General features: G+C 42.4%; 2 protein-coding genes across 26 annotated transcripts in view; one reads left to right on the top strand and one right to left on the bottom strand.

Annotated features, from left to right (window-relative positions):
- DENND3 (DENN domain containing 3) overlaps nt 1–20826 on the bottom strand; it is a 410308-nt gene that overhangs the window by 235652 nt on the left and 153830 nt on the right. The window lies entirely within an intron of this gene.
- PTK2 (protein tyrosine kinase 2) overlaps nt 1–20826 on the top strand; it is a 201502-nt gene that overhangs the window by 121018 nt on the left and 59658 nt on the right. For all 25 annotated transcript variants that reach the window (XM_061447653.1, XM_061447654.1, XM_061447661.1 and 22 more), the window contains 8 exons: nt 897–959; nt 5349–5403; nt 8591–8731; nt 9440–9517; nt 10489–10596; nt 11916–12033; nt 17953–17983; nt 20403–20455. In XM_061447653.1, coding sequence (XP_061303637.1) covers nt 897–959; nt 5349–5403; nt 8591–8731; nt 9440–9517; nt 10489–10596; nt 11916–12033; nt 17953–17983; nt 20403–20455 — 647 coding nt within the window. The remainder of the gene's footprint in view (nt 1–896; nt 960–5348; nt 5404–8590; nt 8732–9439; nt 9518–10488; nt 10597–11915; nt 12034–17952; nt 17984–20402; nt 20456–20826) is intronic.

Consider the following 20826-nt stretch of genomic DNA (forward strand, 5'->3'; position numbering starts at 1 on the left):
TTTAATGTAACTGCAAACTCTTTATGGACTTACATTGTTGTGGGTGCCTTACTTCAGAACACGAGGATAATAATGCATGGTTATTTTGTCAGCCAGGGTCTCATGCTGGGAATCTTCAGAGTGTTTTCATGAGATATTTCTTGTAGATGACTGCTAATATCGGTTGATTTGCATTATGGATAAGTAAGAAATTTTCTCTGATGTAAAGTAGTTAGAAGGAAGAAGTTATTTGCTTTGAGTATGATGAGGCACTGGCACAGGGTGCCCAGAGAAGCTGTGGCTGCCCCATCCCTGGCAGTGTTCAAGGCCAGGTTGGACACAGGGGCTTGGAGCAAGCTGCTCTAGCGAAAGGTGTCCCTGCTGATGGGAGGGACTTGGAACTGGGTGAGCTTTAAGGTCCCTTCCAACCCAAACCATTCTATAAGTACTGGTCCACCTTCTCAGTGAAACCAATGATCCCATCCCTCTCTCAGCAGCTACTCAATCTTGATACATGTGTTAGTTTTTTAATGTGAACATATCTGGATTGACACTGGTTTCACTATTCCCTGCTGCCTCTGCTTCTCCCTGTTACATGCACAGGCAGGAGTGCTGGTACAAAGGAAGGAGACACTGTTGGAGGTTCAAAGGAGCTGCTGAAGGGCAGGTTAGATGACTTTGGTAGCAGCATAGTTAAGCTGGCTTAAAGTGCTTCTGTAAATGCAGAACTGCTGTAGTCATGTTTTGTACAATAAAGATCTGATCTGTTGAGGTAGGAAAATAGGGTACTCATATTTATATTTGAATTAATTCTGCCAATGGTTTCTAATGGTCTCTTAAAGAGTTGACTGTGTTGATGTAGTTTTAAGCTGGATCATCCAATAATGGTTGCTTTCAAATATTTTTCCTGACTTCAGGAGATCCTACGGAGAGATGAGAGGCAATGCATTAGAAAAGAAGTCCAACTACGAAGTGTTAGAGTAAGTATGATGTTCTAGCTTGGGGTCTGAACTGTTTCTTCATGATGACCATTAAATTCAGTTGATTACAAAAATTCCCATTGTAACTTTGAGTTCCATGAAGTTTGTTGAGATCTTCCAGTGCTTTATTATAAGAAGAGGATGATGAAGCTGTTCAAGGTATAGAAGTAAGAAGAACACCTTTAATTCTAGTCTAGGGAAGCAGGGGTGGAGTTGTTCAAACTGGGTCAAGCCTATTATGATTTGTTGCTATTTTGCTGATGTTTATGGGTTCATCAAGTCTAATTCTGAGGCGATTTTGCTTCTAAATGTTTTTCTGTGCATTCTTCACTTGCGACTCACCTATGGTAAAGTTCGAGTCCCTTGAATACGTTTGTGGCATGAGTTTTAATTGGTTTTACTTCTGTTTGCTCAGGATGTGGATTTCCTGAAGTGTGACCTTGCAGTTAGCAAGTTTACTGTTTATGTATGCCAAATTTGAAGAAGAGCAAGAAGCATCCTTACACTGAAAGTGTTTTGGTTACTGCTGTGGGTTAACGCCAGCTGGCATTTAAGCCCCCATACTCTCGCACACTCTCCCAGTTGGGCTGGAGGAGAGAAGCAGAACAGTAGAAGTGAGAAAACTTGTGGGTTGAGATAAAGACAGGTTAATGGGTAAAGCAGAAGCCACAACACACAAGCAAAGCAGGGAGTTCATTCACCACTTCCTGTGGTCAGGCAGGTGCTCAGCCAACCCCAGGAAAGGCTCCATCACGCATAACAGTGACTTGGGAAGACAAGTGCCATCACTCCGAATGTCCCCTCTTTCTTCCTCCCCCACCTTTAAATCCTACGTATGACATCCTGTGGTCTGGAATATCCTTTGGATCAGTTGGGTTCAGCTGGCCCAGCTGTGTCCCCTCGCAACTCCTTGTGCACCCCCTTCTGTTTTCTGTCAGTAGTGAAAATGCCCTGGTTGAGGAAATGCAGGAAACAAAATGAGAATGGACTTACAAAGATGAATGGGAAGAGCAGATAGCCACAGCTGAGAGGTGATGTAAAGGAGATCTGAATGTCCTGTGAGTTACAGTGGTTGCTGTTTGCTTCTGTTCCAGTAACAACTTGAGAAAGATGTTCTTGTGTTAGGTATTTGGCAACTCAGAAGCTACAAACAGGAGCACTTAGGTTAACAGCTTTGGAAAAACTGAGATGGAGGAATCCCTGCCCATGGCAGTGGTTGGAACTGGATGATCTATAAGGTCCTTTCCGACCCAAACCAGTCTGGGATTCTGTAACAGATGCCACCAAGTAGTAATTAATAATTACAGTAGGTGAGAGTTCCTGGAGGACTCAGCATGGGGCTGCTTCCAATTGAACAGTGACGTGTTTCTTTCCATCTGTTTTCCACTGTATTTTCCAAGCAGTAACTGATTTGGTAGGAAACAACATAATTGCTGCTATGAAAGACTGAAGTGAAACAAACTCCTGATATGCAGAATCTAATAGCATAAGATGCCATGTAGAATTGGAAAAGTACAGTTGTGCACTTCAAGACGTTATAGTTTATATGTTCTTGAGAGGCAAGATGTGAGTTTATGGGATTTAGCTGGAAGAGACAAAGGATAAAAGCACTTTCAAGTGGCTGTAGATAATTACAAGCCAGTAAGAGTCTGTGAAAGTGCCAGCTATGCCCAAAATGTTCTTATTCAATCTTACCACCTTAAGAGCTTATAAAGGGGTTATCTACATAGGTCATATTTATTTCTCAAGTGAGGCTTTTTGTTTGTTTGAGGTTTTTCACTTGTTTTAGTCCATCTTGAGGCACTTCACCAGCTGAGTGTGATTTTTAAATGGCACTTTTTGCATCTGCTGTGATTGCTCCTAGCCTGGCTTTGTCACACAGCTATTTGATGGATATTTGTCTTTGATCGCATTTTCATACAAGCCCCAATCTGGGTGGGAAATGCTAGATAGAATCAAACTGTTAAGTAGCCTTTAATAGTTGGGCCTTCATGTAATGAAAGAAGAATTTCTTCATGATAAATGTGAAGCCTGTTAGCACAGAACAGGGGTAATTACAAGTACAAAAATGGGAGCTATATGAAGGAACAGCTGCAGCCACAATTTTGTCAAAAGCATGTTAAAGTCTATTATGTTAATCTAACATTACTTTTTTGTTGTAACTTCAATTGAGATGAAAAACAGAAATAAAGATATATGTTCCCTAAAGCTGCTTATCATTCTATGACAAGCGGTATCTGTGTGTAGCTGGTGTTCTATTAATCCTCTTGAAGTTTATACATTAAAAAATGCATTTGCATGTAAGCCCACGAGTGGGATGGAGTAGATGAGGTTAAAAACAAAGCTGTCATAGAACTGCATGAACCAGGATCTTGCTGCTAATTATCTCTTGCTGGCAATCAGAAAACAGATGTCTGAGTTCTTAATGTGGAGGACTGAGTTGGTGTGTGTCCCGAGTTGGCCATGCCACCCCACGCAGTGCAGCTGAAAAGTGGGAAAACATCAGGTTTGAAGGGTTTTGTGTTTAAAACTCTTTGTATGTTCCAATTTCCAACGGTTAATTCTCTTATTTATAGGTACCCAGAGCTTGTTGTTGCCCATGGCATGAAATCTGTATGCTTCTTGTGTTAAATTCTCCTCCAGTAAAGAAATCTGTTTTCACAGTTAAACAGAGGATGAGCTTTATTAACATTATTAGTATTTATTCTTAATTGTTTTATTAAGAGTTGCTTTGTTGTGCTCTGCATAAGTATTTCTGCTGAATTTGTTATCTGTACCAAGGGCTGCTCTACAACTCTCCTTAGTAACAGATCAGCTTGTTGCAGCCTTGTGCTTTGGTAGTTAACATGAGTGATACTGGAGCGATGCAGGGTGCTTCGTCTTCGAACACACCATTTCTCTTTCAAATGCTTAATGTTAAACTAATACATCCCTTGTCAAAATGTCTTTGCATGTTATTGAGATGGTAATAGTGTGTTAGATTTATTTAACCGTGTGGGATGATAAACCTCAGAGCATTTGCATTTGAGAAGAAATGCATCAAAGGAATTAGCATTTATGAAAGTTCTATAATCTTTCAGCTCACTGTCATTGCACAGATGCCAGCATGTGCTGCTGCGTATGAACATTCTCCTTTTAATGAGGATGGTTTTAGTATGTTTTGTGAAGTGGGATATTACTTGTCTTTAAAAATACCCTGGGTTATTATATTGAGTAGGCTTTTTATATTAACTTTAATGTTGGCTTTCTTCTCGTGCCATTAGGTAGCAGTAAATACATACTGTGGCTTTTCTTCCCTTTGCCAAATGTAGGAATTCCACGTGTATCTGTGTGTCTGCTCAAAGCATGCAGTCATGGAAAGCTTGCTCTCATACTTGTTTCAGAAGCAGATAAACATGTTTAAAAGAGTTTGTAACATCTTATATGTAAAAGGAAAAGGTCAGGAACACCTTTGAGGGGCAGGAAGCTCCGAGTCCTTTCCTTATTTGCATTTTTCTGCTAGTTTTTCCTTTTTCTCCTGCAGATTTTCTGCTGATACTGTACAAGCAGTACCACAGTCAGGCAGCATTCATTACAGCTGATCTGTACAATGATCTTCTGCACTAACTTCTCTCAGGCGTCTTCCTTGGGGCCAGTCTTTAGTTGTAGTGATCCACACGTCAGACATAAGCTGGGTGCAGCACATCTGAGACACACAAGTATTTAATCCTTCCAGCTCTGGGTTTCAAACCCAGCCCTATCTCTAAGTGTGAAAGTGAGCTTGATGTAATGCAGTTTGCAGAATCCAGGCTTATGGACAGAGTGAAGATCCTGATTTACAGAGGCAAAAAGGGAGGTTTCTTAAATACTCAAAATGAGGAAAAAGTGAGAGTAGGGATTAAAAAAACCCTCTAATTACACTGCTGCAAAGGGTCAAGCAGTAGTGGAACTGCAGTCAATGTGGTTACTGAGGTGATACCACGGAAGTCCTTTCCTTTATATTGTATCTTCTGGTCTATTCTAATAGAAGTTTTCATGTTGTTCCCTTCTCACCTGACTGTAAGAATATTTTTCCAGTATTCTTTAACTTATTAAAACATGTGCCAGATTTAATTTTAAGACTTCTGTGTGCCCAAGTCAACATTTCACATAATATCCTTTTGAATTTAAAATAGAAGATACCACTGTCCTGCGTTTGCTATGGAGTGGCTCTGATTACCATTTTAGGAGTATGGCGTTTGTTACTCTGAGATGGTTAAGGTCCTTACTATGAACATCAGTGACTATATTGCATCTGCTAGTTAAAAACTAACACAAACCAAACCCAGACCCAAACCACCCCCCTGAGAATGGGCACTGTAATACTGTCCAGTGGTTGTTACGTTAATGCTCTGTGTGTTTCTGTTTCAGGAAAGATGTTGGTTTAAGAAGGTTTTTCCCGAAGAGTTTGCTAGATTCAGTAAAGGTAATTACAATTCCAGCCAATTGTGGACCACTTACATAAGAAACCTGAAAATTACCCAGTTGTTTTCACCATACAGTCAGAATGGAATTGCTGTGGAGTTGTGCTGTCATGGTATAAAACAGCAAAGCTGTCAGATTGGTAGGCAGGTTATAAATCCCAGTAGCAGAGATGTGCAGTTGGCAGAGCTAAGAGAGTAGTGATATATGTGCCTTACTGAGCACAGGTACACCTCAGCCTCTCAAACCTTATGCACAGAAGTTCAGAACAAGACCTCAAGTCCTTTAGTATCAAGTACGTGTTTTGTTTTCCTCTTAAAAGTGAAATGAGACTTCTGAAGAAAGAGAAAGGGGACATGAAGGAAAACAGCATCTTTTTAGCAGTAACTCAGTAAACCATATTCTGCCTCCATTGCTCCAGTATCTAACTCATTCAAGGAAGATTGCCAGTAATTTCTACTTAGGTTAATCCTAGCTAAGACTATAAATGTTAGTTGAGTGTCGCTTCCATTGAAGTCCATATGTTCCCGGAATAAAGAATGCAGATTTTTCTCAGCATGCTTTGAAAAGGGGGATTAAGGATGGTCACCAAGTACTTCTACAGCTATAGCTGTCTGATGCGATTGTCTTGGTAAAAATCTCTCTTCACCATTCCTATGTGAAAGGTATAAATCATAAACTGACATTTTAGTGCTGATTTTGGTAAGCAGGGATAACAGAGTTCAACTTAAGGTTTAGGAAGTTTCTAAGTTGTCATTTAAATGAATAAACAGAGAAGGTCTGTTGTGAAGGGCTTTTGTTTCCAGAGACTCCTGAAATCAGCAGCTAATGAAGTCAAGTGGATTTAAGTAATCCCTCTGCATTTTAATTCAAGCAATTATCTGCAACTGTACTCTCTGCTAACGGGAGAGATGGTGGTGAAAGGCTCTAGACATAAAAGAATGAATGACTGTCTCAAAAATGATATTACGGAGCCAGAAAACTGACCAACAAAGGAAATTGCTCTTTAGAAATCATGTGAGAAGAGCAGAAAGAAGTAGCAGGAATTATCAGAAGGGGAAGCTGAGCAGAACCTTGCAAAGCCATGAAAAAAATGTTGGACATTTCAAGAGGAAAAACAAGGGAAGGAAGAACAGGTCTGCTTTTTAATGAAAATGAAATCCCTGTGAAAAATAATCTGGGATTGGTTCAATTTATTAACTGACTTGCTTTGTGAAGACCAGTGATTTTGAAGTAGCAGGCAAAGGAGGGCTCCTCGTGCCCATGAAATAGAAAACTAATAGAATCATAGAATGGTTTGGGTTGGAAAGGGCCTTAAGATCATCCAGTTCCAACCCCCTGCCATGGGCAGGGGCACCTCACACTAAACCATGTCACCCAAGGCTCTGACCAACCTGGCCTTGAACACCACCAGGGATGGAGCATTCACAACCTCCCTGGGTAACCCATTCCAGTGCCTCACCACCCTCACAGTAAAGAACTTCTTCCTTATTTCTAACTTGAACTTCCCCTGTTTAAGTTTGAACCCATCACCCTTCGTCCTGTCACTACAGTCCCTAATGAAGAGTCCCTCGCCAACATCCTTATAAGCCCCCTTCAGATACTGGAAGGCTGCTCTGAGGTCTCCATGCAGCCTTCTCCAGGCTGAACAGCCACAACTTTCTCAGCCTATCCTCATACAGGAGGTGCTCCAGCCCCTGATCATCCTTGCGGCCTCCTCTGGGCTTGTTCCAACAGTTCCATGTCCTTTTTATGTTGAGGACACCAGAACTGCACACAATACTCCAGGTGAGGTCTCCTGAGAGCAGAGTAGAGGGGTAGGATCACCTCCTTGGACCTGCTGGTCACGCTCCTTTTGATGCAGCCCAGGGTACAGTTGGCTTTCTGGGCTGTGAACACACACTGAAGCCAGCTCATGTTCAGTTTGTCCCTATTAGGTAAAGCTTAGAAGTGTAGTGCACCGGTAATCAGATTGATTAATGTTATACATTAGGAGATGCCAGCTAAACAGAGGATATCACTGTATGTATAGGAAGACCAGAAGGCTGGAAAAAATGGAAATCAAAATAATTTCACCCTGCAAAGTATGAGGTGATTGACAAGGGTTCAAAAATAGAAAATTCAGCTTTGTTTAGGTTGCTCATTAAATAACTAAGGAAGTTGGGAGTTTAAACACATCTGTGTTTTAGCTGATCATAGAATGTCTGTAGGACATAATGTAAAACAAAGTAAGTGCTGTCCTAGCAAGTGTCTAGGGAGGTTTCTCCAGGAGGAAACATTAAAATCATTGGACAGTGCACTATAGCTTATGCATGCTGCAAATAATTCTTTTTATCTGTGTTCAAGAAAGAGTGGGTCAGTCTAATTCAACTACAGAGGAAATGTTCTTGAGTCAACAGGCGTTCCATTTTCATTACTTCAGTAGAGAAGAAACCTTCCTGTGTTTAGCTTAATAAACAGTGCCTTAAAGACAGCACTGCTGCTTGGCCGTGCTCTTTGTGTATCATAGACTCATAGAACAGTTTAGGTTGGAAGGGACCTTAAAACTCATCAAGTTCCAACCCCCTGCCATGGGCAGGGACACCTTCCACTAGAGCAGCTTGCTCCAAGCCCCTGTATCCAACCTGGCCTTGAATACTGCCAGGGATGGGGCAGCCACAGCTTCTGTGGGCACCCTGTGCCAGCGCCTCAGCACCCTCACAGGGAAGAGCTTCTTCCCAATACCTAATGTAAATCTCCTCCCTGTCAGTTTAAAGCCATTCCCCCTTGTCCAGGCTTTACAGCTACGGCTGTGTCGTTACTACCAGGTAAAAGGAAGTTGATTTGCGTTAGTAGAAAGGTGTACGTTGCTGTGGGTTTGTATTAGTGCACAGTTAAGTTGGGAGAAATGAGGAGTCTTGGAAAAATAGTTCCTGTAAAGGTTACATGTTGTCTTTTATTATCATTTATTCAAAAGATGATTAGTTAGATAATCCCTCTATAATCTCTCCAACCCTAACTGTTCTATGTTTCTAATGTATAGCAGAGATAATGTTCTTCCAAGCAGAAGTTAGAAGGCAGAACTGATTCTTACATTCTGAAGCTTCTCTTCTTGGGAATAGTCTGCCTCTGATTGATAAAGAACCTGTCAGGGGTACTCTGAGCCGTGATTAGATTTGAAATAACTGATCTTTGAACATTTTAATACCCAGGCCAAAACACTACGAAAATTAATCCAACAAACGTTTCGACAGTTTGCCAACCTCAACAGAGAAGAAAGTATTCTGAAGTTCTTTGAGATCCTCTCTCCAGTGTACCGATTTGACAAGGAATGCTTCAAGTGTGCTCTTGGTGTAAGTAAGCAAGGGGCCAGTCACCAGAATACATTATGACTAATAGGTGTGCTTAGTCCTGCAGCTCACTGCTTGCTTAGTTCCTGGTTTGATGACGGTGGTTGGATTTCATTAACAACAAAGTGTATTTATTGATTTTACTTAAAACTTTCTCAATTGACTGCTAAAAACTCACCATTCGTTAGTAGGGTGAGAATTGGATGTTATTAAATACTGTTATTGGTGCTTCCGGTGTGAAAATCAAGCAGATTTGAAGGTGGTTTTGTGAGGAAATGAGACCTCTCAGCTGCTGCTGCTTGTCATTTCTCCCCTGATGCCTTTTAATCTCTACCAATTTCATACCAATTTTGAGAAACAGCCTTAACTCTGCAAGCTTTGTGAAAATAGATCCTCGAGTAGAAATTAGAACATGAACATCAGTGTCCATGAGAATAGCAAATACAGGAAATACATAGTGCTCATGTAGACCTAAGGTAAAGCACATGGAAATGCACTTTAATTAGCAGGGATCCCCAGGAAGCGAGTCAGGAGGAGTTTGCCACTTACAAACCTACTTGATTTTGATACATCTTAAATCATTTGAAGAGTTTAAAAGCTTCTAATGATGAATGACTAAAAAGTGCTGTTCTGAAACTGGAGGATAGCTCCATAGCAGGGTCTTGTCTTACTATTGAAATTCTGCCCTGTCTTTCTCCTTTGATTCTCAAGTCAAGCTGGATTATTTCAGTGGAACTGGCAATCGGTCCGGAAGAAGGAATCAGTTACCTTACAGACAAGGGGGCAAATGTAAGTCTGCTTCTGGTTTCTTTTCTCAGTTACTCTCTTTAACAACCATGACCTGTTGTGAACTGAACTTAAAGAGGGAAATGGCAAGTCTTATGTCTGAGTTAAACACAGAAGAGCATCTACAGTCGTTACTCAGATACTAACTCTTGAGTTGGGATCCGAGAAAATGCAGTTGGGTTAAGTAGACAAACTGTGTCAGCCTTAGCACTGAATTTGGTGGCTGTTGTACCCAGTGAGGTGCTTGCTTGCAGAATGTAAAGCATTAGTAGTGACTTTCTGTTAATAAAACATGCAACTTATTCTAAATTACTCTTTTTCTTAAGAATGTGTAAAAAGCGTGTTGAATCAGTGTCTGGTATTGCTGGCTCATTTGCTTTACTTTTTACCCCTAATAGCCTTTTCATTACCTGATCTTGACTGTATTAAAGTGTTTCCTGTTACCCCTCCATGGTGCAAGGAAGTTAGTTCAAGAGGTTCTTCTAGCAAAACATTTGGGACCTTTACAGTCATGATTTAAGTTGAGCCCATGTCCAATTTCTGTTGTAATTAAGGTAGTGAAAAGGTTTGGAGATCAGGAGTCCTTGCCTAGCCAAGAACGTACCTTACAGCACTATGGAGAGGCACGTTAGGTATGCTGTGAGCGCAGGTTCCATGTGGTAACCTGTTGAGATTCCAGTCTTGACCTCCAAGAGGTTTTTCCTACTGTGTACTTCATGTGCTTTAACATGTGTCTGGAATTACTTAACAGTGACCTCTGTAGGCAAGCTTGGTGCTTGGTTTCATTCTGCAGTATTTGTATGTGTCATTGGTCAGAGCCTAATGAAACTGTGGAAGGAAACAGAGGGACAGACTTCTACAGGTGTCATTTGGAGGTCAAAGTCTACCTCTGCTTTTGCAGCATCAGGAATAAAGGCAGAGTATCTTGCTGTAGTTTTGCCCTTTTTCTCACTTTCTCCATTGCCTTTCTGCAGCCAACTCATCTAGCAGACTTCAATCAAGTGCAAACTATTCAGTATTCAAACAGTGAAGACAAAGACAGAAAAGGGATGTTGCAACTCAAGATAGCAGGTGCCCCTGAGGTATGATAGTGACCTTTGTGATAAACTTCCTAGTTTTGGTTTGCCTGGGAAGGGGGGAAGATGAGTATATTCTTAATGAAGATATTCTGTATATTGTACTTTTGTTCTGGTCCATACTGTCAGCATAACGACGGTTTACTAAATGTACGCTTTACTTTCGCATGTGCAGGTTTAAGCTGGGGGCTGCTCATCTGTGTATGTGTTCAGAGACTTCAGTTGTTGTTAAACTGCTCCTCCTGCAGTTACAGGCAGTGCTTTAGGTTTTAACATTTTGCATTCTGGGCATTCTGTGGTTGTCTAGTTTTTTATGTCCTTAAAGGGGAAAGGGAAGTTGAGTGTGAGCAGTTGTCATTATTCTAGTCAGATATTTTTGGTGTTTAAATAGAGCTCGTTGCATAGAATCATAGAATAGTTAGGGTTGGAAAGGACCTTAAGATCATCAAGTTCCAACCCTCCTGCCATGGAGAGGGACACCTCACACTAAACCATATCACTAGGTTTTGCATATGTGGCTTGTAGACTTTGATATGTGTAAAAGAAGCCTAATGTAAAAATATGAACTCTTAAATCCAACTTAATAGTAACCCGCTTATGTGTATGATGCTACTTCCTAAAGAGGAAACTGAGCAATTTCACTTTTGTGAAAAAGGGGAAGTATGAAAGAGGGAAAATTTGTTCCCTCGTGTTACATGGAGGCAGAGCTGGAAGTGAAATCGAATCTCTTCCTTGGTCCAGTGCACTGGAAAACAATCACTGTGGTAGGGAAGGATTTAGGACAAGTGGGCAAATCTATGCAGAGGATGATGGATGATGGTGGTATTAAAATCAATAGCATGTCTCTATGTCTCTCGTCTCTTTTTCCACTGTCTGTCTTTTTATGTATTTTTTGCAATTGTGAAGGTTATTTTTTAGGGCAAAGAATAATCTGCTGCCAAAGGGTGGAAGATTGATACCACCTGTAAGAGCTTTAAGGAATAAGTGTCTTCAGAACTATCATAATTCCAGCTGTAAAGCCACAGCAGATGTGGTGAATGAACGGTGCTTGGCTGGAAATGTAGCTAGCAAGGCACTTAATAAGCCCAGATTAATATTGCATTTGGGTTTAGGGCTTTATTGGTTGTGCTTTCTGAACCTTGTGTTTTACATTTGGTACATGAAAGGTGAAACAAGAATCTCGTGGTTCTTTACACACGCTTGCAAACTGTAAACAGCAAAATGTGGGTGAGCGGACTTCTGATGCAATGACACAGCTGTCCTACTCAGTGTTTGCAACTGCAATAATACCTCTTTGTTGGTGCCTTGTTTTTTTCCTTCTTCAGCCTCTGACAGTGACAGCGCCATCCTTAACCATTGCAGAGAATATGGCTGACTTGATAGACGGATACTGCCGGCTGGTGAATGGAGCTACGCAATCTTTTATCATCAGGCCACAGAAAGGTAAGGAGGTGTTTCGTTCTGTTAGTTGCTATAGTTGTATCTACTAAGAGATTACTTTGCGCTTGAAAAGAAGACACAAGGTAGCAGCAAACCCCTCACTCCGAGGCTCTTTCAGAGAGATGAACCATGCGGTACTTCTGTTATGAGAAACAGTGATGTATTACTCCGTCCAAAATGACTTAATTTGGACTGGTTTTCAGTAATCACTGCTTTACTCTAAACTGAGCTAGTAGAAGTAAATTATAATTAAAGGCACTCCTAACAAGTATGTGTTATCTTGAAGTGTGATTTCCTAATACACAAGTGGAAATTCGGAGGTTGGTTAGAATGCATCTGGATATGGTTTTGACTCATTTGACTAGGCATGAGAAGTGTCATGAGGTTTTCTCATGAAATAGAACTAAAGCAGAGATGCTTTTTGTACTATCGATTGATTGTTTTTGTAGCAACCCACAAGCTGGAGGCAGTGAGACAAGGGTCCCACAAGGTGCAGGTGCACTTGGCTTTGAAGAGAGAATTTGAATTAAAATTCATTAGAATTAGTGAATAACATCCAAGCAAAGCTGCTTAAGGCAGAAATTTCCATCTTCCTGTGCTGATCTTTACTTGTAGAAATTCATCCAACTTCTTTGGTTTCTAAACAGTGAATAAACTACTTCCTTCTTCCCTATTTGTAATACAAGAAAGTGCATGAACTGTCCCAGAAGCACTTCAGTCCAGAGTTCACTCCCCTTTTAGCCACGTTTTTCTGCCTTTTTTCTGATCCTTTGCCAGAGTGACTGACCTTAGGCTCCAGCACAAGCACCTTTGTTACAATTTCTGGTAGTCATGCAGCCTTCTCTCTGCAAAAAGGAAATTCATCCTCCCTCAACACACAGCTCTTGTAGCTGACCTGGTGCACAGCTCCATGCTGATGACCCACTGGCACCAAAATTCAACACCAAATAGACAAGCTAGCATCAGTGATAATGCAAGTTTATTGTTTTAAACTACACTAGGCACCAGAAACCAGATTTTCATTCCACCAGACTGCTCTGTACCTGTGAGCAATTGTCTTTTGTGCCTCTTTGTTTCTGAAAGATCATGGTTTGGTGTTTATCACTATCCTTGTTCACTCCCCAAACTTTCCTTCTCATACTCACTGGGTTGGTGGTTTTCAGCTGGAGCTCTAGCAGCCAAAACTGCCACAGTAGCAATCAGGGGCAGTCAAGATGTTCATAAAGGACATGGTCTTGTGAGAGGCATCCCTGCCCATGGCAGGGGGTTGGAACTGAATGATCTTAAGGTCCTTTCCAACCCAAACCATTCTGTGATTCTGTGACATCATTAGGACAGGCTGAGAGAGTTGGGCTGGATCAGCCTGGAGAAGAGAAGGCTCCTTAAGGGGAGACCTTACAGAAGCTCCAGTGCCTAAAGGAGCTCCAGGAAACCTGGAGAGGGGCTTTGGACAAGGGCCTGTGGGGACAGGACAAGGGAAATGGCTTTAACCTGCCAGAGGGGAGACTGAGATGAGCTCTTAGGCAGAAGCTCTCCCCTGTGAGGGTGCTGAGGCGCTGGCACAGGGTGCCCAGAGAAGCTGTGGCTGCCCCATCCCTGGCAGTGTTCAAGGCCAGGTTGGATACAGGGGCTTGGAGCAAGCTGCTCTAGTGGAAGGTGTCCCTGTCCTATGCTGTCGTTACCCACCGTAAGAGCACCTCCCTGGCAAAATCTCTACAGGATTTACTGTGTCCTCTTCAATACTTACTTTTCACGATGCTTACAAGCAGCTGCCACCTAAGGTTAGCAGGGCTGCATGGGTCCTGACTTACTGCTGTAGGTGACAGAAAATGGACCCACTCTATTTGTACTTTTTCTTTCCAGTTCTTGTCCTTCTCTGACATGACTTACCGCTTCGCTGTTATATCATCAGATGTAACGGATGATTTTGCTGTTACATCATCTACACCCACTAAACCCTGTGAAGGGCGAGATCTCTGATTTTATTTTGTTGCACAACTATGCCTTGCACTGTGGGTTGTGGTAGGCATGAATGCAAAATACATCAGTGCATTTAATGGAGTGTGTTCATTTGTGTGATGCTCTTATTGGTGTACTTTAACATCAAGCGAAAGAGCAGTGATTGAGTTCAAAGGACATCACATAGCACTTTGGGAACCCACCTCTTTATGCAAACATGAAGGGACTCCCTCCAGTTAAAACCAGTCGCGGGGCTCTTTTGTCTGAGGTTCCTTTGTGTGAAGTCTCATAGCAATACTCAACACGTTAATTAAACATCTCCTAGGAGAGCTGTCCCCACCATGAGCTGCATTCCCAGATCCCTCCCACAGGGAGCTTTGATTGTATAAAGCACATCAGAAACAAATCATGTAGCAAGGCTTCATCCGAGAGATGTGTTTTCACCTCTCTTTGAGCTTTCCCATCCACTCTTTGTTGTAAATGTACCTGTTTATTGCAAGTCTCCTCATAAATTATCCCTCTTGATTACTAAAAGAGCCTTTGGTTTTTGATATTATCTGTCTTTTTATCCATTAATAATCCAGTTTCTCTTACTTTGGTGGGAGCTCTTGGCAAAGTTTAAGACCTGGGCTGTATTGGTCATATGTCCAATCAGTTTGTTGTATTTTCCATAAATGTTTTGGTATACAGGTCTGCTTAAACCAACATGGACATTTTAAACATAATGCCTGTATCCATGATCACACTTAACCCTTTACAGGCAAAGAGCACAACTGAAGCAACGGATTAAAGTTGAAACTGATATTAAATGGCTCTTTACTGATGGAGCTGTGCACTCAGCAGCTTTGCTGTGGTCTTAATTCCAGTGGCTGAATTTTGTATCCATTAATGTCTTGAAAGAAGTTTCACAGGTAATGCAAAGTTGTCAAAATGCTTATAAAAGGCTTAAAAAAACTGGGGAAAACAAACACCTGAGCAACTGAAATAGTTGTCTGATTGTAATTCCTTTATGGAGAACTCACCCTTACATTGAAACATTCCCTTTGAATCTGGGATCTGGAGCTGGGATTACAGGAGTGGTGGAAGGTACTGGATGTTTGTGCCGAGGCTTTGGTAGCTGCAGGGTTGGCTGCTGTGGGAACAGAGGTGGGGCTGCCCTGTGCCTGTCTCAGCTGCCTCCACACCATTCCGCCCTTGCCTCTGAGACGCATACATTTGATAACTGTTATTAAAACACACGTTCATCGTGCATTCTTTATGGCTTCCACTTATATCAGCAAAAATTCCCAATGTCAAAATCTATAAAGTAACATCATAGAATCATTTGGGCTGGAAAAGACCCTTAAGATCGTAGAGTCCAGCTGTTAATCAAACACTGCCAGGTCCACCACTAAACCATGTCTCGAAGTGCCACATCTACACCTCTTTTAAATACCTCCAGGGATGGTGACTCCACCACTTCTCTGGGCAGCCTGTTCCAGTGCTTGACAGCCCTATCATCATCACAAAACCCTAAAGAGAAACAGAACAGTTTATACACAGTAAAACTCTCCTTGTCCCATCATCACTTAGAACAGCACATTCCCAGCACCAGCATGCAAGCTCACCCCATCGCTGCACTGCTGATACTCTTGTCAGCCTTTTTGGCCAATACCTCTTTTTGTTGCTGCCTTGAATGCCTGAAGCTCCACGTTGGGCAGTAGAATGGTGGATTAGGGCCAGCAACAACCTCAGCCACTTCTTATGCCCCTCCTCAGCAGGGCAGTGGGGAGAAAGCAGGGTGAGAAACTTCATGGGTTGAGATGAAGGCAGAGAGATCATTTACCTGTTACTGTCAGGGGCAAAACAGACGTGGCTGGAGATAAATGACTTTTATTACCCATTGAAATAGATTTGGGTTGTGAGAAGCAAAGTTTGAGCAGCTCCTCCCCTGTTGCTCTCCCCTCCCATCCCCACCTTCACTGCTCCGCTCCCAGTCCCTCTCCCCGAGGCTCAGGGGTGCTGATGGGGTCGCGCTCAGCCCAGCACAGCCCCTGTCGCCCACTGCTCCCCCCTCACCCATGCCCCAGCTCCCTCTGGGGCTCTGCATGGCCTGAATCCCCCCCCCCTGCTGCGGCGTGGGGCCCTCCCCGGGCTTCAGGGGGGTCTCTGCTCCCGTGGGGTCTCTGCAGGGCTGAGGGGATCCCTGCTCCGGGCCTGCAGCACCTCCTGCTTCCTCCTCCTCCTCCCTCCCTTGGGGTCCCGCTGCTGCTGCTCCCTCCTTGGCTTCTTCCTCCTCTGCCTGCACCGCCTTTGACCCTGCCTGGAACCTGTTTTCCACCCCGGCGCCCCCTGCTTGGCTGAGGGTCTCAGCTGGGTCCTGCGCTGGGTCTGCCCTGCAGCCCCACAGCCAGCATTTGGGCACAGGCATCCCAGCACCATCAGGCATATCCCATGTTTTTAACTGAAAATAGAATTGGGCAAAATGTTGTGGGTTTCAACCTGTGAAAAACAACATATGCTTTTATTCTGATGCTGTTAGTAACAAATTTTGACTTCAGACCTACAAGGGTACTAATGAACGTCTCATAGTCTGTTTGGGATATAAGCTGTAAACTTATATCCCAAATAGATATAAGATGAGCATCAACTTGGAAACACTGCCCAAAGTGAGCAGTTTGTACCCAGAAACCATGTAGGCGTCTATAAGACCAGCTTTGATCTGCCATTTCAGCAGCATTTCCATGAGGATGGATTTAGAATCATAGAATCATAGAATAGTTTGGGTTGGGAAGGACCTTAAGATCATCCAGTTCCAACCCCCCTGCCATGGGCAGGGACACCTCACACTGAACCATGTCACCCAAGGCTCTGACCAACCTGGCCTTGAACACCACCAGGGATGGAGCATTCACAACCTCCCTGGGTAACCCACCCTCACAGTAAAGAACTTCTTCCTTATTTCTAACTTGAACTTCCCCTGTTTAAGTTTGAACCCATCACCCCTTGTCCCATCACTACAGTCCCTAATGAAGAGTCCCTCCTCAGCATCCTTATAAGCCCCCTTCAGATACTGGAAGGCTGCACTGAGGTCTCCACGCAGCCTTCTCTTCTCCAGGCTGAACAGCCCCAACTTTCTCAGCCTATCTTCATACAGGAGATGCTCCAGCCCCTGATCATCCTCGTGGCCTCCTCTGGACTTGTTCCAACAGTTCCATGTCCTTTTTATGTTGAGAACACCAGAACTGCACACAATACTCCAGGTGAGGTCTCACAAGAGCAGAGTAGAGGGGTAGGATCACCTCCTTGGACCTGCTGGTTACGCTCCTCTTGATGCAGCCCAGGATACGGTTGGCTTTCTGGGCTGCAAGCGCACACTGAAGCCGGCTCATGTTCATTTTCTCATTGAGCAGCACCCCCAAGTCCTTCTCCGCAGGGCTGCTCTGAATCTCTTCTCTGCCCAACCTGTAGCAGTACTGTTATCATAGAAAGACTGGCAAAGATTTGAAAATAGATTACAAAAAGCTAACTTCATCTCTGGCTACTCAGCATTACTATCATCTAATCTCAACCCATACGATAAATTATGTGTTTTAATGATCTATTTCAGTTGTCCTACTTGGAAGTTTTATTGTTTTATTTATATGCTAGGACTTAGCACATCTTGGAGATAGAAGCATTTCTAGAGATGAGATACTGTCATACCTTCTGCAAGTGATTTATTGGAGGTATTTGTTCAGAATGAATAAGGACTTACATATTCTAGTTTGTTCTCTCAGATAAGAGTTTGCCAAAAGGTCTGCATCACTGCTCAGGAGTTGTGTTGAGGCACTGCTTTTAATACATGTATAGAAGAGTCTTGAATCACCAGAGGTTGCTCTGAAAGATGGTTGTTTCAGGCATGTATATGTTACATTGCGCATTGAGAGAGCTTATTTGGAAACCTGAAAATGTCTTAATTCTGTTTTCTTCTCGTTTACACAGAAGGTGAAAGAGCTTTACCATCAATACCAAAGTAAGTGTCGTGCTTCCTTTTCTTACATATTTAAGAACAAAACATTTTTAAACATAGTTTTGCTTAAATGGCGCTTTGGGACTTTTTTTATACGTGCTTCATTTTGATTGTTGCTTTGGGGTTCTAGCATAAATAGCAGGTGATGATTTGGGACCATGGGGGCATAAATGACTGACAGAAGTATTAAACTTTTAAGGATACCAGAAATGCAGTCTGGGGGGAGAAGTGCATAATGCATCCATCATGTTTGACAGTAACCAAAGGAGCAAGTTGAAAACACTTGACTGGGATTCAGGCAATTTAGCTTGTGTCCATGGGTATATTTAATTATAGGAGTGATGCTGAACAGCTTTGAATTGCGGTTTCAATCTCAGTGAGTCCATGCTCTTGTTTTTCCTATTTGTCCCCTTTTCTTCTTATGTGAAACACAGAAAGCATTTTTCTGTCTATCATGATTCTGCCATGTCACCGTTTGTTAATAAAGCTTCCGTACTGGGGCCAGTTGAAGTTTGGATCTCAGGGTTCAGTGTAAGAAAGAATACCATTCACACAGCAAACACTGCTTAATCTATTGTTGTAAATATAGTAATGTAGAACATTCTTCTCCAACAGTAACTGTGGATTTGTAGAAAATGCTGATCTTGCATTTTTTCCTCTGGCTAGTTTTACGGTGATACTATACCCAAGGTATGCTGGAGATGCTATCTGCATCTAATAATTCTTGTTATTAGATCTATATATGCTATATATTAGATGTATCTATAGTATGCTAAGATACTTCTGCATTCTTCTCCTTCCCAGGCTTTAAGGTGAATAAGAAAAGATTTCTAATTTAAGCTCTGTTTGAACGAAGAATACTTCTTATGTAGTTGGAGTTGGTAGTCCATAACACAGTGGTAGGCAAGCCCATTAATTCCTCCTGATTCTTCACACTCCTGGTACCAGTGGATAGGTTTCCATCCTATCTAGTAAGTTGGGATGGGTGTCTCCCCTTTCCACAGGCAGTTCGTTATTGTGGCCTCCTAAACTTCAGTCCTTTAACCAAGCCACTTGGTTTTTTTCTGCTTTTTTTAATCTGGCTGCTTTCTCAATAGCCATGCTCAGACCTGGTTTAAAGTCACGTATCATCACATTGTCTCCTTGACCCTTAGCAAGCAGCATCACCAGGATCCAGCAGCAGAAGATAACTGCTGAAAGACCAAATGAAATTTAGCAGTTTATAGTGTCTTCTCTCTTCCTTTTGGGACACATGGGCACATGGTCCCTCCTTTGCCCCAGCCACCTCATTCTGTTTCTTCCTTGATTCCTGGAAGGAGTCCAGCGTTATTATTTTACCATTTGGATAGAGTATGGGACACAATTTGTTCCTCAATCTGCAAGAAACCAGCCACTTCGGATACCAGTGCTTGTTCTTCCTACACAGGTCCTGCTGCAGTCCTTTGCTAGCCAGGTTGCTTTCTCATAGTGCAGAAAGAGAGGGGTGAAAATGAAGGCAGGAAAAGGAAATAAAGTTGAGGCTGGAAGCAGTAAAATGGATAAACTTTGTATGCACTCAAATGGAAGAGAAAAAAATACAACTGAGGAACACAATAACTCACTAACTACATAAAGTTTATCCTTTCTATTTATAGGGCTTTCTGTGATAAAGTAGGAGTAAAAGAAAAGCTTCTTCCTGTTTTGGGGGCAGTTTATCAAAACCGAATTTGTGTGATTGAGTCTGTTTAAACAAGGGCATTGCCTATGCTCTTCATCTGGCAGCAGAGGACTGGGCTCTTTTCAGATACATAAAGCTGGTAGTCAACAGCATCTTGCATCTGGAAAGATGTGCCTTTGCCAGCTGAAATTCCAGATTTCTGAAGGCATGAAGTGCAGTGCTCTCATACAGTTAAAATTGTGTTTCTGTGGAAAAGAAATAGAAGAATTCTTTGGAATTTCTGGTGCTAATGAACAATTATCCCTAATTACATTTAAATGGTTTTTGGATTTATTTGCTTGACATCTAAATTGATTTTAAATTGTGCAGGATAAGTCATCTTGGAGACAAAAGCTGTTCGTACTCCCAATAGATGATACAGAAAGTAGAAGCACCATCAGATTACGCATATTGACCGTGTTTAGAAGCGCACAGTTTAATCTTGAAAGCTTGTTAAACCTGGGTTTTGGTTTCACCTTTCTATTTGCCCTCTCGCTGTGCATCGACGTGCTGATGGAAACAGGAGCGCGTTCCCTCTGCTCTCCCTCCCCCCGATGGGTTTGAAATGGTAGATTCCTTTCTGACTTTTCTCCCCCTCCAAAGCTGTCACTGTGGGGAATGGATTGGCCCTGCTAATTACAGTAGGTGCCCTGTTAGGAGGAATTCCCAGTGTATGGGACCGGGAAGAATGTACAGCATTCAGCGCTTCCAACCTCTCTTTTACAGGCTGGCCAACAACGAGAAGCAAGGAGTAAGGTCACACACAGTCTCTGTGTCAGGTAAGGCTCATAAAATCAAATGCAACCTTATTTATAAAGCTAGCAGGCGTTCAGGCAGCCTTGTCACTGATTTGTTTCACTTCTTCCTGTGTGGTGGTTGACTTTGCCAGGACTCGTAGCTCTGCTGCCTTTGTAGTGCAGTTTCTAAAGAGAAACTTATTTGAGCTCTCCTACGTAGTCTCACTTGTGAAAACACTCATTTCCGAGCGGGAGCGCAGGGCCAGGATGCTTCAAAGCAAAGCTGCACGTCAGTATCTTCACTGCACTTTGTGATGAAGTAGAATGTTGTGGGTTAGAACTTAAATTACCTGAGTGTGTGTTAATTATGAAGCTTTGAAAAGTGAAAATAGGCAATTAAATATTAATGGTTG

This window comes from Pezoporus flaviventris, unplaced genomic scaffold (genome assembly GCF_033815535.1).
Source record: "Pezoporus flaviventris isolate CSIRO_AGI_PZ_B2104156 unplaced genomic scaffold, CSIRO_AGI_Pfla_v1 ptg000007l, whole genome shotgun sequence".
In the NCBI taxonomy this organism is placed as follows: domain Eukaryota; kingdom Metazoa; phylum Chordata; class Aves; order Psittaciformes; family Psittacidae; genus Pezoporus; species Pezoporus flaviventris.